A 16,608-nucleotide genomic window follows, 5' to 3' on the forward strand; every position below is an offset into this window, starting at 1 on the left:
ATTTTTGGAAAGCTGCATGTTTCATGCTTATATTGAAAATTCATTTGTGATGGTGATGGCTAAAATTGCACGTGATGCAAAAATATCAATTTTCATATGTTGTATCCGGTAGCTATATTAGTACTAAAATTCAATATGCATATGTAGTACTAAAATCCAGTAGCTATATTAGTACTAAAAATCAATTTTCATATGTTGTATCCAACTCTCAAGGGCAAATGCATCTTTTTACTATAAAGACAACGGTCAACTAGCGGTGGAGTGACGGCAATGACATAAAAGGGAAGACAAACTTGAACCGGTGGCATGGAAGGGAGGAGCCAATTTGAAGTGGCATATAAGGGAGTCGGTTTATTGGGAGTGGCATATAAGGGATTCTCTCTAAATGTAACTTGGACATATAATAAAGTTGGTATTCATATACTCGGAAAGTAATACAATACTAAAGTAGTATAAAGAAGAATATTCTAAATGAAGTACAAGTCTTACAAAAGAAGGAAAAGCTACTAGAGCCATACCCGAATTCTTCCGAAGACTCCGAGGACTAAAGGTTCTATTTTATTTCTATTCCACTATACTCTAAAGACTATACTAAACTTGAGAGATGAAATGAACATCTTGCTTGAGGTGTGTGTAGAAATAGAGAGAGTGATCTCTTTTATAGCATCCCAATGACGGTTGTGACAGTTGGAATGGTCGGAAATGCCCTCCAACCGTCAACGGGATGAAATCATGGATGTCCACGCCGAACCCTAGCCTTAACAGTGGAGATGGGGGTTCGGCAGAACCATGGGCTGGTCCAATCTAGCCCATTTTCGGCTGGCGGCCTCTAGGACTTCTTTTCTTTGTAGACTTATGGATTTTGGCCCAATTGATCGTGTCATTTCTGTGTTTTGGCCCATTCATTGATAAGTCTGATCCTCGACATCGTCCAATTTATTGATCGCTTGTTTTGATGTCGATTCTCCTCCATTTTATGTTCATTCTTTGCAAAAGGTTAGTAATCCTAGTGCTAGTGGAATATTTATTATTTAAACATAAATATGCATTGCAAGCATAACTAGTTCTCCTTTATTTTGGTAATATTGATGGTTGAAACTAATCGCTAACGACCGCCAACAAATACCACATGGCAAACCTGCTCCACATCAGTTGGCCCCACCTATTAGGTCAATGCGTGGCCTATTAGGGTAGGATCACGAGAGAACAGAAGTGCACGTTCCCTGTTCCCACGCATGCGACGCGGCGCCTCCCGTAACCATCTCTCGCATGATGGCCTCTGGTGATGATCGTGCTATTGACCTAGCTGGACGAAGAGAACTCGTTGGGTACCAAGATCAGGGAGATGGATAGAATCAATATTCCAAGCTGGTAACCAGGGCCAGTCATGGGTTTTTGGGGCCCCATGGCGCAAACTTATATTGAGGCCTCTATATATATACATGATGCATATTTTTCGCTACCAGATGCATATTTTCTCGACGACATGATTAATGTTGTGCTGAAAAAATAATCATCACGAGCTAATAATTTTTTATTTATGAAGAGGAAAAAAGATACAGAAATTTCCCAATGAAAATTTACCTTAGACAAACGACATGAGCCGACGAGCGTGGTGAGCCGCGACCGCGAGCAGCAGGCGCCTGGAGTCGATCGGCCTATGAGGAGGCGCCGCCGTCGGGCGGTTGGCCTTGACGCAGTCACGCAGGCTTGCGACGCGACTCACGCAAGACGCCGAGAGCTCGAGACAGCAGCGAGCGGCCAGCGGTGTGATCGAGGCATCAGGCGACGCGAGTGACGTGATCGAGGCGACAAGAGTCAGATCGCTTCGCTTCTCCTTCGCTCCTCTTCGTCTTCCGTCATCCATCCCTGGACTATGTTATTGCGCTGGACAGGCCTCAAGCCTGGCGATGGATGGATGACCCATGGGCCATGGCCCATCAGCCACGGGGGCCCCTAGAATTTCGGGCCTCGGGCGGCCGCACACGCTGATCCCCCGTTCCTCCCCCCTCCCTCCCCCTCCCCCTCCCCCGTGGGTTGGCCCTGCCGGTAACATCCTTTTCTTGAGATGATCATCTGAATCGACTCCAAAGCATGCTGGTAGGTGATTTGCAACGACACTCTGCTTCATGGTTCTTTGACGAGGAATTAAATCCAGCCGTTTGATCATGCATGTTTGTCTTGTCAAGAAATTAGTGCTAATAAAATGCAATTTAGGGGATTATTGTTAGGGCATTACAACTATGCAATCGTTCTTGTTTGTCATTGCAAAATTGCTTTGTCATCATTGGATCGTAATTTTTTAAATAAAAAAGCATGTAGATTGAACAGTGTTAGAACTATTGTATTGCAGTCAGATATGAACTATTGTATTGTAGATTGAACATTTAATGGCATGCAACAATTTTTTCTGCTTCACAAAAGAGAAGACATGGCTTCCCCTTTTTTTTTCTCAGCAAATAGGTTGTATTTTTCTCTGCTTCACAATGTATATATTTTTTTCTCCTTGAATTTATTGTTTGTTCCGTAGGACGGAAGATGATGAATGGACAATTAACATGATTTGTGATGGCACTGTGGTGGGACAAACTTTTGTGCAAAGAAAAATAGAACAAGACTTATTGTACTATTTTAATTTGGCTGATATGATGGAGAGCATTGGCTATTCCACGATGGATTTCCTATGTTACAATAAGAAGGATGGCAGAGGATTGGCCAGCATGGTTATAGTGGAGAGTGATATTCAAGTCGATGCAATGATAAAGGAGTACCAAAGTGTGTAAAGGTTGTGAACATGTATCTCATGAAGAAAAACCATGATAACATAGAAGATAGTATGGTTGAGATTGACAAGGCTACTTGTAGTGAGGCACTCAGCAAGGGCAAGAGCATGCCGAGATTATTGATGAGCATGGTCTCATCAATGAGGAATATAATGATGTATCTGACTATGATTCTGAGGAAGATGAGTTATATGTACACGAGATGGTAGAGGAGAAAAAGAGGTGGACAGAAGACCCGACAGAGCATTGTGAGGGTGATACAGTCGTCGAAGATATTTTTGTGCAGCCAAAATCCATGAAAACAAGCAAGGCAGACGTTGTGACACTGCAAGCACTGCTAGTATCAACCAATAGAAATTGTGAGATTGCTACCAGGAATAAGAAATGTGAGAGATACCTATGGGTGATGAAGATGATCTATGCTCTGAAGACGATGATGGTGCTGAGGTGCCAATTGTGGTGAAAAAGAGGAAGAGACCTAGGAGAATGTTAGCTGATGAAACCAAGATGTTAGACCATAGCTATATTTGTGAAGGTATGTGCTTTCAAGATGTTAAACAGTTTAGGAAGGCACTGCATAGCTATCACATTGTGCAAATGAGAGATTTCAACAATTTGAGAAATGATCTAGACCAGGTAAGGGTTGTTTATGATTTGATACTCTTGGACTAATCTAAGGTGAAATACTGCAGCAGTATCCATGTGCTAGCGGATTTACCTTTGATCATAACAAATACCAACACTACCGAGCCCAACGACGGTGGATCTTCCCTTCGTTGGTCATCGTCGCCGCTCCCACTATTCCCGACCTCCCGGTGAAGAATCCCCCGCTCCCTTGGGCGCTGACAATGGATTCGCCACTCCCATATGCAGAGGTGGCGGAAATTGTGCAGTTCAATGCCACCGCTGCCTCAAGCCTATTGTGTCGCCGCCCGAAGAGGTGTGGAGGCTGTACAGGATTGGAGAGAGAGGATGGTGGGGGAGATGACTGGGAGGAGGAGAGAGAAGGGGAGAGGACAGGAAAAAAAAGGTGATGTCAGGCTAGGTGAGGAGTATAGGAGTAAGGGGAGGGAAAAAAGAGTGAAGTGTGGGTGTTGCGGGAACTACTGGTGGAGGGAAAACTTTGCTAGTCTAAATTGATTTGTGCATGCAGATGTGTTTCTTAAGAGGTCTATTTACGAAAATAGCCTATTTTCATAGCGGGATCTCTTTAGTTGTCCACCTGCAAAAATCTATTTTTACAAGCAGGTCTTTACCCAAGATCGCTAGTGAATTCTCGCAGGTTTGTTAAAAAAAAGCAGGGTATCTACAAAAAGTAGTTTTGTAGCAGCGAAGCACGAGTCGTGAGGAACACCTAACTGCTGAAAAAAAAAAATGTACCCGTGAACTGAAAAAAATCAGTCGCATTATTAACAGCAAGAGTGCTAGTTTACCATTCAAGAAAGCAACTGCTATGGAATAAATTCCAAGAGAATACAAATACAACCGAAATCTATGTCCATGCAAACATGTGGGAAACCACACAATGCTAGTTTATTACAGAAAGCAACACAAATGACGATGAACGACAAACGTGCTTGGAAGCTGGAGTTGACGACGGAAGTTATGGATCTCTATCACTATCAGTCCCTGAAGAAACCAAAGCTCGAGTTGACGACGGACACGCCGCCGTCGACGCGCAGGTTCTGGCCGCTCACGTACCGCCCGTCGTCGCTGGCGAGGAACAGCGCCGCGGCGGCGATGTCGTCCACCTTGAGTCCTACGCCCTTCAGGTTCGCCGACTTCTCCATGATCGCCTCAATGGTCTCGTCGTCCATGTCCATACCCATGGCAGCCCTAGCCAGCGGCGTGGCGACCGCGGCGGGGGAAACGCAGTTGACGCGGATCCCGTGCCGGCCCAGCTCGCCGGCGGCGTTCTCCGTGAACCCCACCAGGGCGCGCTTCGATGTCGTGTACGCGTGCGACGCCGTGCCGGACACCGACGACGACAGGCTCGCCGTCGAGATGATGCTGCCCCGGCGCGCCGGCGCCATCACCCGCGCCGCGTGCTTGGTGCCCAGGAACGGGCCGATCAGGTTCACGGCGAGCACGCGCTCGAAGTCCTCCTTGGTGCTCTCGGTGATCCTGAAGCACGGCGGGCCGGTGACGCCGGCGTTGTTGAACATGACGTCGAGCTTCCCGAACGTGGCGACGGCGTGGTCGACCGCGGCGGCGACGTCGCCCTCGTTCGTGACGTCGCAGTGCACGTAGCTGGAGGCGTCCGGGCCGAGCTCGGCGACGAGGCTAGCTCCGAGCTCGTCCTGGATGTCGGCGACCACGACGCGGGCGCCGTGCTTCACGAACAGCCGCGCCGTGCACGCGCCGATGCCGCTCGCGCCGCCGGTGATCACCGCCACCTTGCCCACCAGCCTGCCACAACGACAACGACGCGTACGCATCACGAATTATTCCTCGATTAACGCAATGCATATATATTGTATCCAGGGGCGGATCCACAAACAAAAAGTTAGGGGGACTCAACATACCGAGTACACCGATATAAACACATAATCTCAGTATTAAACTATACTAAAATGCTATTATAAGACCTTTAGCACCTCCTATCTTATCAACTATGATGAAAAAATTAAAGGGGGGTGGGGGCTTAGGGGGTATCCATGGTTTTGTGGGTGTAGGGGGGACTTAAGTCCCCCTGCACCCACGTTGGATCCGTCCCAGATTGTATCAGTACTTCAGTAGTAGAGCAAGAAGATCGAAAAAGCAAACAACTTTTCATACTTCCTTGCATCAGCAGAAACATGGGAGCTGCCTGCCATGGCGCCTGAATACTAATAGCAGTAGTGATTTTGGATCGATGTTTTGTGCTGTCTGAGAAGTGGTTTTGTGTAGCTGTTGCTAGCTGCCTCTTATTTATAGCAGTTTTATACACCGGCCTGCTTCCTCAACTTGACTAGATATTCTTATTTCGAATATACAATTTTTTAGTTTCATTTCGAAGCCGGCTGAAGTTTGGAAGTGACTGCCTGACTGTGGCGTTTACAATTGTGGAATTTGAACATCACGTGCATATTCAGTTGAACCTGATTCTTTCCCTGATTGTTGACCAACATTGCGCATTATATTGACTGCACAGTATGTACAAATCATCCATATATCTGCACAATATCAATATGTACAAATCATCCATATATTATTGACTGGCCACAGACATGTGATTGGACTTTTAAGTATATTTCCATGAAGGAGGAGGCCCGACATGAATTAGTTCCTGGTGAGCATAATTTAATTAACTGATCAAATTTCCTTGTAATGGAACCAATACGAAATTTCCTTGTGAGTGTATATGTTTATAAAAAACAAAATATTCTAGCCAGATACTACCTTCCAGTCTTCTAGATCGACTGCATGATCATTCAATTGTCCGAATCACAACTTGCATGTACATGTGACTTTTCTTAGCTTTTATACACATGGACTGATCGACTCCAACCTAAATACAGTGCTCAAATACGAAATTTACTCTCCCTAACAATTTACTGCTTGTTTTCATAATGGTTGAGCCAAATTGGACTTCACAGTATTAAAGACCTTAATTAATTATTTTTTGCAACCGGACAATAGAGTCCTAATAAATTTGGTTTATCACCTAATTCGGAGTTAGGATGAACTGTTTATGAATTTTGTTGAGGTTTACATATTTTTCGAAAGTAAAATAATTACTTTAACTACTTTCCGACAGTTAAAATTTCATTGGAGGAAATACGCTCCCTAATGCCAAAAGCTCAAAGAACCTCCACTGAAAATATTACATATAGGTCCTTGGGTCCACATCCACAAGGAACGTAATGTAAATTGTGTTAGCATGACATTTTTTTTAGTTTTATTAAATTGAGAAGATATCTCTCTATGAGCTAATTAACATTTTGTCTAAAGAGCAATCTCTTATACCGAATTCTGGGCATGTTCTCGACCATTCAGTGGTGCCACGTCGCATGGCCGGATTCACAGGTTAGCTCCCTCACGTGCAGCCATCGGATCGTGTACACACAATGAAAAATATAGTGCGGTGGACCTAGTTGTTGTTATATATAGTTTTTGTGGGGTTTATGCATATGCGTTCAATCTCTCCCCAATCATTGCATCCTCAGCAGCTTAGCCGTGTCACCGATGTTAACCTTGCTGGTTCTGCACTAACCTTGGAGAAGGAAAAATGGTAACGGATCGGATCAACTCTTCTCCCAATGAAACTTCTCTACTTTTCTCCCTACTTTCTCACCGACCCCGACATGGACACCACCATTGGCTGGGTGACGCTAATGGGTGGGCGATCACCCCCCATCCCCCCTAACACTCTTCTCTCCCCACTTCCTCCTCCCCTTCTTCTCTTCTACTACACCATAAATTTAAAAAAAAATAAAAAAACAAAGTTAGAAAAATTTATGTATAGAATACTATATATAAAAAAATATTTGAATTCAAATTCAAATTTGAATCGGGCATATAAACTATTGACTTATAAACTTTGGGTCTATAAACTTTGAGAAAATCCCTTGTCTACCCCTCAAATTTTACCTAATCCCTTCTATACCCCTGAATTTTGCTTACTTCCTTGTATACTCCTAAAATTTGATTTTGATCCCTTCCATACCCCTCACGTCAGTCGACCGTTAGTTGACCGTCTATTTTCTATAAAAATAACCATTTTACCCTTGGATGAACAAAGAAATTCATGAATTACATTATCAAAAATATAAAAGCTTCTTGCATGAGACTATTATAGTTATGAGTTTGTTGTTCGATGTATTATTTATCCCAAAAAATATTTTTAGATAATGAAATTAAAAAAATACGTATTTTTTTTATAAAAAAGACATAAAAATGAGGAGCATTCATATAAAGATAGAACTCCCAATGTTCACAACATTCTTTTAATGAATGCTCCCGATAAAAAAATCCATTGTCCTATTAAAATTTCAAATAAAAATTTTAATTTATTACATTTATTTTATTTTCAAAATTTATGTCAAAATTTTCTGCACTAATTATTTAGTCTCTTTAGTTTTTAAAATGCACATACTGTGCACCCAAACAAAATTTTCAATTGTTTTTTAAGCTTATATTTAAACCTAAAGCATCAAGGGCAAAAAGGACATTTGCAACCAAACGTAACAGTGAAATGATGTAAAATGTAACGGTAGGGGCATGGAAGGGATCAAATTTGAAATTTTAGGTGTATAGAAGGGATCAGGTAAATTTCAGGGGTATGAAAGGGATTGAGAGAGTTTTTAGGGGTACAGAGGAAATTTACTCATAAACTTTGGGTGTATAAACTTTAGATGTATAGAAATACTATATAGAAAAGCTCAAAAAAAGAGTTAATTTTGAATTCAAATTCAAATTTGAATCTGATATATAAAATTTTGACTTATAAATTTGGGTCTCTAAACTTTAGGTATATAAACTTTAGATGTATAAACTTGAGGTGTACAAACTTTAGGTGCATAAATTTACTAAAATAGGAAAGTAATGCACTGCCAAAAAAGGAAACCACGTGGAGAAGGGGGTGATCGCTCGGGGAGATCGATCGCCCATTAGGCTTTTCGCCGTTGGCTTGGTGCTGTCAGCATCAGCCTTAGATGCGGCATCGCCCCCGCAGCGATGCTGGGGCACTATTAACATCAAATTTGATATGCTTCTTTAGCGGATTCGGTTGAGGAAAGGTGCTAGTTGGTAGATAGAAATTTATCCAGATCAAGATGAATACAAAGAGGAATCGCAAAGACCACGGCAAGATAGTTTCATATTTTTAGTATATCTCTTAAATAGGTAGGATTTGTTATTTTACCTTTTTGTTAGGAATCTTATCTTGTGTCCAATCAGGACTCGTATCCGCCCGATGGTATAAATATGCACACCCAGTGTCTTTTTAAATTATCTCTCGATCAATATACTATTTTTGGCGCATCATCACCTTTTATTCCTGTAAGTTCTTGGTTTTGAGCGGGATTGTATCGGCTAAGTTTGATCTCTATTGAGAAGCAAGTTCCATCAACTTCGCTTGTGTTAGTGTGTCAAGAACTTTGTCGGTTAAGTTCGATATTCTATTCATGTTGATGCAAGTATTGCCTATCTAATATATCGATTCTATCATTAACTCCATCGTTGTTTAGAGTCTTATCGGCTAAGTTAGGACTTTCTCAGTTAGGTCCGATATTCTGACTAAGTTCAAGTTACTCTAATCACACCTCTATAGGACCACTCCACTTGCCGCTACCGTCAAGCCGCCGCATTGCCACACAGGATAGGAAGTGAGGCTAGCGCCGCGGTCTAATACATGGGACCGCCACTGCTGCTGGAGAGAGAGGAGGAGCTGGAGAGGTGGACAGATAAGAGGATAAGGGGAAACGCTTCCTCAGCGCTCATGAGAAATCAGCGTCCGTGAAAAGCTAGGTTAGTTCGGCTCCTCAAGGTGTCGGTACTTTTTTAAAAAAAACTGGCACATATAAGGAGTTAAAGGTATCGGTTTTTACTTTTAGGCATGTCTGAGGGGACGAGATCGGACGTTTTGGTTTTAGAATACCGTTTCTTTTTTGCTTTTATATTGTAGATTTGTAGTGGGTGTAGAAGAGTTACCTAAGCAAGCAAAGTAGACAAGGCATCGGTAATAGATGGAGTGGTAGAAGTGTTGGGTAGCTGAATTATGAGTAGGCTTAAATCCTGACTTTTATAAGAACATGTCCTTGTCAAACACAGCGTTGCTGCAATGTAACTAGGAGTACATTTCCTTGGCTGGCTCGTGATGGTCAGTCAAGACCCAACAATTAACGATTCCTTAATAGTAATGAGAATAGTACTCGTACCCTACTTGTCCATCTTCAGTGTCAATATCTTAACTGTTATATGCACTAGTATTATAGATTTGGACTTAGTAGGTGGGTCAAATATATATCATACCAAATCTTGTAAGAACAGTGTTCAGAAAGAAAGCCCATAGAAGGAACAAAGAGACCGAGCCGAGGGGGAAGGGCGACGCTCCGGTGCTTTCTACTCGTAGTATTATACTACGAGTAGAATTAATCCTGACCGTTTATTTTAAAGGGTAGATTAGTAATCTTCTAATACAGATTAGGGGTAATTTTGGCTGGGGCTGATTTCTGTGTCTCGGTCGCTTGATCGCATTAGGCCCGACGCAGGCACTGCATCTCGTATGTTACTTATCGCGGCGATGGAACCGATCCATTCCAGCGTCGGCTGCGCGTGGCCTTCCGCCGTTCCGCGTGCATCCAATCGCGGCAGCGGTGCGCAGTTCAATTCGGAGGCCGCTCCGACGATGATCCCAGCCCCTCCGCGTGCGGCGGAGACTCGCTTGGATCCATTCCGACTAGAGTTTGCTTCTGGAAAATACTGCTGTTGCTGCTACTGAATTATACTGTTGGTGACGAAAAATCCTGGCACTGCTGGTGCTTACTTGTGCAGTTGGTGACGAAAAATTGTAGTGCTTGATGTTTCATGAATTCTGCTGGTGGTGATGATGTATGTAACTAGTGTGTGTCGCAGCGAGACACCATGGCAGAGTAGCAGTTAAGCTCTTGGTATTGTGCCATTTTCGTTGTAGTTCTGCGCGTTTAAAGGTTAATGCCTGCTGCTTTTCAAATGTTACGTGGATCTATTTGTGCCATTAATGAAACAATATGATAGAAATATAAATCATCCATGTTTGAATTTTGTTTCATATAACTCTTGATTGCGCTTTGTTGATGATTTTTTTTTGACGCGAGACTCTACCTTGTTACCATTTGATTAATGGTGTGTCAAGAAAGTTACATAAAGAATTTGTTGCTGAATTTAGTTGTCCCAGAAACAGATTGAGCACAAAAAAATCCTGTAAAGGCAACAGAGAGCAGTGTACGCAAGCTGCTAACCCACTAGCCAGTAGTGCCATCTCCATCAACACAAACACCCCCAGAGAGTGAAAGGCACGGCCCGAGCCATTCATCGTCAGATTCAGATATTCAGTAGATCTACCTTTGACCATTCCAATCGAACACTCATATATTAGTAGCAGTGAAATTTAATAGACATGCATTTGATTCGATCGAAGACGTTTGCAACAATGATCCATCCAACTCAGGTTTTTCATGTGTGCACCGTGGGGCCTTCACGGCCTATGGCGAAAGTATCCTGCTTCACTGAGATGCTAGGCCCTGCTGCGTAGCCTCTGATGGGGGGAGACACATGCGGCAGCGGCGTCCGGCTGCAGGTAGAGAGGAGCGCGCGCACGCGAGCGGCGGTGTCGTGATCATGTACGCTGTTAGGTTTAGTAACTATTAGAAGGCGAGTTTACCCTCCGCAGATAGTTTTTTTTTAACAAATTTGCCCACCCACGCTTCTACTACCATAAGATAAGATGGTAGTAGAAATAGATCTGAACCATTCAATCAAATTAGATCAATGGTTCAGATCGTTTTCTACTACGAGTAGAAAGCACCGGAGTGAGGCTCGAGGGGGAAAGGGTGAAAATAAAACGAAGGAGCTTATGCACCATCTCGTCCTTTAAAGTTTTAATTTTATATTTTCTGTATGACTGAACCTGTTAGCCAATTGACATGTAGGCGTCTTTGTGACATGTCACATAAGTGGCACCCAATATAAATTTGAGGATAAAAATACAAATTTAATTTTAGAGTTCAGGAAACCTGAATAGTTTAAGCACCGTTCATGCATGTATTTCACTCTTCCAACAAATACAAATACAAGACAGAATCTAGCTATCGATGGAATGTCCTCGCAAACAAGCGGGGAACCATGGATGCTAGTTTATTCAAGAATGCAACACAAATAACATCAACCATATATAACGACGTAATGTAGTATTGTCGATCGACTGACGACTGGTCCCAAATCATTTTCAGTCCCTGAAGAAACCAAAGCTGCTGTTGACGACGGACAAGCCGCCGTCGACGCGCAGGTTCTGGCCGCTCACGTACCGGCCGTCGTCGCTGGCGAGGAACAGCGCCGCGGCGGCGATGTCGTCCGCCTTGAGTGCGCCTGCGCCCTTCAGGTTCGCCGAGTTCGCCATGATCGCCTCGATGGCCTCGTCGTCCATGCCCATGGCAGCCCTCGCCAGCGGCGTGGCGACCCCGGCGGGCGAAACGCAGTTGACGCGGATCCCGTGCCGGCCCAGCTCGCCGGCGGCGTTCTCCGTGAACCCCACCAGCGCGTGCTTCGACGTCGTGTACGCGTGCGACGCCGCGCCGGACACCGACGACGACAGGCTCGCCGTCGAGATGATGCTGCCGCGGCGCGCCGGCGCCATCACCCGCGCCGCGTGCTTGGTGCCCAGGAACGGGCCGACCAGGTTCACGGCGAGCACGCGCTCGAAGTCCTCCTTGGTGCACTCGCTCATCCTGAAGCACGGCGGGCCACTGACGCCGGCGTTGTTGAACATGACGTCGAGCTTCCCGAACCTGGCGACGGCGTGGTCGACCGCGGCGGCGACGTCGCCCTCGTTCGTGACGTCGCAGTGCACGTAGCTGGACGCGTCCGGGCCGAGCTCGGCGACGAGGCTAGCTCCCAGCTCGTCCTGGATGTCGGCGACCACGACGCGGGCGCCGTGCTTCACGAACAGCCGCGCCGTGCACGCGCCGATGCCGCTCGCGCCGCCGGTGATCACCGCCACCTTGCCCACCAGCCTGCCACAACGACAATGACACGTAAGCATCACGAATTATTACTTTACGTAATGCATACCCTCGTCACAGAATAAGTTAATCTACTATTAGATCATAAGTTAATCTAGTACTGCATGGATGTGATGATCCTGTACTAAATTAACATATTCTGGGACGGAGGAAGTAGCTAGATTGGAGCACATAGCAACTAGTAGAGCAACACGGTCGAAAAAGGAAACAGCTTTTCATACTTCCTTGCATCAACAGAAACATGGGAGCTTCCAGCTGCCATGGCGCCTGAATACTAATAACAGGATCGAGACGACTTGCTGTCCGAGAAGTGCTTTTGGATCGATGTTTTGTGCTGTCTGACAAGTGATTTTGTGTAGCTGTTGCTGCGTCTTATTTATAGCGGTTATACACACCGGCCGGCTTCCTCAACTTGACATCCTAGAAGTTTGATTTTTAAAAATATATAAAAAAATATACAGTTTTTTTTTAAAGATGTTTGATTTCAAAGCCGGCTGCGTTCGAAGTTTCAAAGTGACTGCTTGACTTGTTGGCGTTTACAATTGTGGAATTTGAACATCACGTGTATTTGGTTCCCATACGCTTCATCACTTCCTGATTCTTTCCCTTGTTGACTAATGTGGTGTGCCCTATATTGAATAGGTGAAGGAAGAATATATATGTGCACAATGTACAAATCTTCCATTATTGACTGGCCACAGCCCACAGGCATATGTTTGGATTTAAGTTTTTTGGTGGATATTTCCATGCAACAAGAAGGACTGACATGAATTAATTCATGGTGAGCACAATGTAAAACAACTGTAGAGCGAGTGGAGCTCAACTGATTCATGTCTCTTGTGGTGAAACCAACCACGCGTGTTAAAGTCCTAAACTTGACACGGATGCTAAGCATTTATGTTTAATTATAATAACTTTATGAATCTCATAATGTGCTAGTTAAATCTTTCGGCGGTGCCCATAGTAATCATGGTTACTTCGTCAGTTTTAAGATATGCTAATTATTTTTTTATGTGCACATAGGGACAAAGTGTAAGTGTCTGCTTTCATGCCCAATCTTTTGAAGGTGCTGATAAATGTAGGGTGTACGTGTGCACGTTTGTAAGGATGATATGTGTGCACGCGTTGTGAGCGTCTATGTTTGTTGTGTGTTTATAAAGGGAGTAAATTGCACCCACGGTGCAACAACTTGACAGGTGGGTGTAATTTTGTGCAATAACTTGAAAAATGTGCGTTCCAGTGCAACAACTTGACTGGAAGGTGCAATTTAGTAAGAACTTTATAAATGATCGTATAAATATAATAATTTGCAAGGTAGGTATGATTTTGATACAATTAATGAAGAAGTTATGTGATAAATTTAGAGCATTTTTTTATATAAATTCAAATTTTTAAGTACTATTTTAACAATATACTTGCGCGGATTTATATAAACATATTTATATTTTTATCCTAATAACTAATACAATTAAACTGGATGTAGACATTATTTCGGTTGATATTTCAGAAGGTGGAGAAAACAAAAAATTCTTAGCAATATAATTCTTACAGATTAAATTTAATATTATAAGTGGTAATATCTGTAGGATTGCTGTGTATTGGCATATTGACATCGTGAAAAAACTCACCTAACATATGCTTAGCCAAGATGATGCACAAAATACTAAATTGTCAAGTTCTTGTACTAGCTAGAACGCACCCACTTGTCAAGTTATTGCACTCAAACGTTCAAACGTTCAATTTTTAAGTTTTTGCACTATATCGCATCGACCTGCTAAGTTGTTGTACCGTAGGTGCAATTTACTCTTATAAAAATAAAACAATCTAAAACAATCTACCCACTACCTTCCTGCCGGTCTTCCTGATAGTAAACAAGAACCAGATGTCAAGAAACACGCAAGGAAAACAAAAATGAACAACTGCAGGATCCATGATTTGCATATTGCCATCTTAACATTCAAATGTCCGAATCCCATACGTGCGACTTTTCTTAGCTTTCATACACACGACTTATCGACCCCAACCTAACTGCGTTAAAAAAGAACGAAAATTACAGTCCTAAAAATTTACTGGTATTTTTAATATGGTTGTGCCAAATTCAACATTACAGTATTAAAGAAGTTATTTTTGTGCAAAAGGACAAGCCATATTAGAAGCCTAACAAAGTTCAGTTTACCTTATTCAGAGTTAGGATGAATTGTTTGTATTTTCTAAAGAAAAAAATACATATTTTTCAGTTGTAAAATAATTACTTTAACTAATTTCATGAGTTAATAATTTTATCATCGGAAATACGCTTTCTAATGCGGAAAGGATAAAGAACCTCAATTTAAAACAGGTACTGGGTCCACATGCATGATCCATCAACAAGCAACTTACGCTAGTACATAAAAGATTTTTCCGTGCGGTCAAAATACATTTTTCCGTTAGGAGGTCTAGCTCGTCTGCATCCCGGTGCCTGCCAAAATCCGTATTTTCGCGTGTGGGTGGCCAAACGGCAAAAAAAAATACATCTTTTCGTGCGGTTGGGTTAACTGGACTACCGACCACAGGAAAAAAAATCCCAAAAAGAATATAAATCGCAAAAAAAAACCGCCGCAGTCGTCGCCCCTCTGCCCCAGCTCGTCTCGACGTCGCAGTCGCGGTAGCCGTCACCACAGCTCGTCGTCGTTGTTGCCGTCGCTTCTGCCGAAGCTCGTCGTCATCGTCGCCGCCGTCGCCATATCCGCGTTGGGAGGGCCGAGGGCGGGAGCCGGGAGAGGAGCCCGCCGCCCGGGGGAGCGCGGCGCCGTGCTGCCGCCGTCCGCCTCTGCTCCCGGCCACCTCCTCGTTGTCGTCGTTCGCCTCCAAAGCTCGTCGTCGTCGTCCGCCTCCGCCTCCGAAGCTCGTTGTCGTCGTCCGCCTCTGAATTAATCTTCTGTCTGATTGGTTGTACTGTACCCTGAAACTGATCAAAGACGCATGAGCAGGAGGAACGAGATGGCTGCAGAAGATGAGGCCGTGCGTGTAGGACGCGGCGGCGGTGGCGCAGCTGCAGGCGTGCGGCGCAGTGCTCACCGGAAAGACCAACATGCAGGAGCTCATGTGCCGGCACCAGCGAGAGGAGAGGACAGAAATTGAGAGGAGAGGAGACCTTTTCACATTGTCATCTAGCTCGCCAATCGTGTCTCCGGTTTCCCTCTTCCCAGTCTATAGAAGAATGCCAACACCAGTCATCGCTCCACAATCGCCATCGTTAGTGAGGTTGCGAACTCGTGGTCGTTGGTTCGCGACGCAGGCCCAGCCATCTTCATGTGCCATTCTTCCGTCGGTCGCCTCTTAGATGGTAAGCTCACGACGCTGGCAGCTAAACCGAGCTGTGTCAGCATTCTATTCGTTAGTATAACAAGCCGAGCTGAGCCAGCTGGTTGTCCTAACGAGCCAGAGCGAGCTCAGCCGAGCCAAGCTGACTCGATGTCCACCTCAAGCAAGGTACCCCTTTAGGGTTTGTTGGGTTTTGTTTAGATTAAAGTTTAGCCATTGCTACTTGCTTACAATGCGCGTGTCGGCTGGACCGCCCATCTGTTTGTCTTCGGAACACCATCTTATCATTTGTATTTAATTCCTATATGCAATTCAGATTGCTCTTGTTCTTGCTTGTTTTTTTATTTGCTTGCAGGAATAAGGTTGATCTGCACCAGCAAGATCAACAACCCACGGAGAGGTGTATCGATTGCTAAGGTCTAACACAACAACGTTTTGTACGGTTGTAGTCAGGTCATCAACGCTTCTTCCAAATCGTATGTATCGTCAACTCACCGAAAGTTAGGGCCAATCATAGCTGTGGGTGTCTCGACTGGAACTCAGGATTTATCACATGTGAGGTGGAGAAAACAAGAGGAACGCATGCGCACCCTCATACCATTTTTTACCTTCCATTGCAAGAATTCTAGCATAGTACTTAACATTGTGTGCCCCTGTTCACAACCTAGGTACAAAGACGTTTTGTAGTCTGCTAACATACGCTCCAACTTCAAAACATCATTTTCACTTTTGCAGTCCTTTTTTACGTCAGACAACATCTGACTAAGACCATTGGCACCGTCATTTTCTTCAACATCTATGCATTATCCTTATTTTAATTA

At 44.0% G+C, this 16,608-nt stretch overlaps 2 protein-coding genes across 2 annotated transcripts; both read right to left on the reverse strand.

Annotated features, from left to right (window-relative positions):
• Nucleotides 1-4,177: 4,177 nt before the first annotated feature.
• LOC127769884 (momilactone A synthase-like) lies at nucleotides 4,178-5,659 on the reverse strand. The gene is made up of 2 exons (XM_052295544.1): nucleotides 5,562-5,659; nucleotides 4,178-5,192 (listed from the first exon to the last, which is right to left on the reverse strand). Exons 1-2 carry the CDS (start codon nucleotides 5,597-5,599, stop codon nucleotides 4,406-4,408), a joined length of 825 nt encoding a protein of 274 aa, XP_052151504.1. The 5' UTR covers nucleotides 5,600-5,659; the 3' UTR covers nucleotides 4,178-4,405.
• A 5,825-nt stretch (nucleotides 5,660-11,484) lies between these two features.
• Nucleotides 11,485-12,817, reverse strand: LOC127769885 (momilactone A synthase). The gene is made up of 2 exons (XM_052295545.1): nucleotides 12,706-12,817; nucleotides 11,485-12,475 (listed from the first exon to the last, which is right to left on the reverse strand). Exons 1-2 carry the CDS (start codon nucleotides 12,744-12,746, stop codon nucleotides 11,692-11,694), a joined length of 825 nt encoding a protein of 274 aa, XP_052151505.1. The 5' UTR covers nucleotides 12,747-12,817; the 3' UTR covers nucleotides 11,485-11,691.
• Between the last annotated feature and the right edge of the window lie 3,791 nt (nucleotides 12,818-16,608).

Source organism: Oryza glaberrima, chromosome 4, assembly GCF_000147395.1.
Source record: "Oryza glaberrima chromosome 4, OglaRS2, whole genome shotgun sequence".
NCBI classification, from domain to species: domain Eukaryota; kingdom Viridiplantae; phylum Streptophyta; class Magnoliopsida; order Poales; family Poaceae; genus Oryza; species Oryza glaberrima.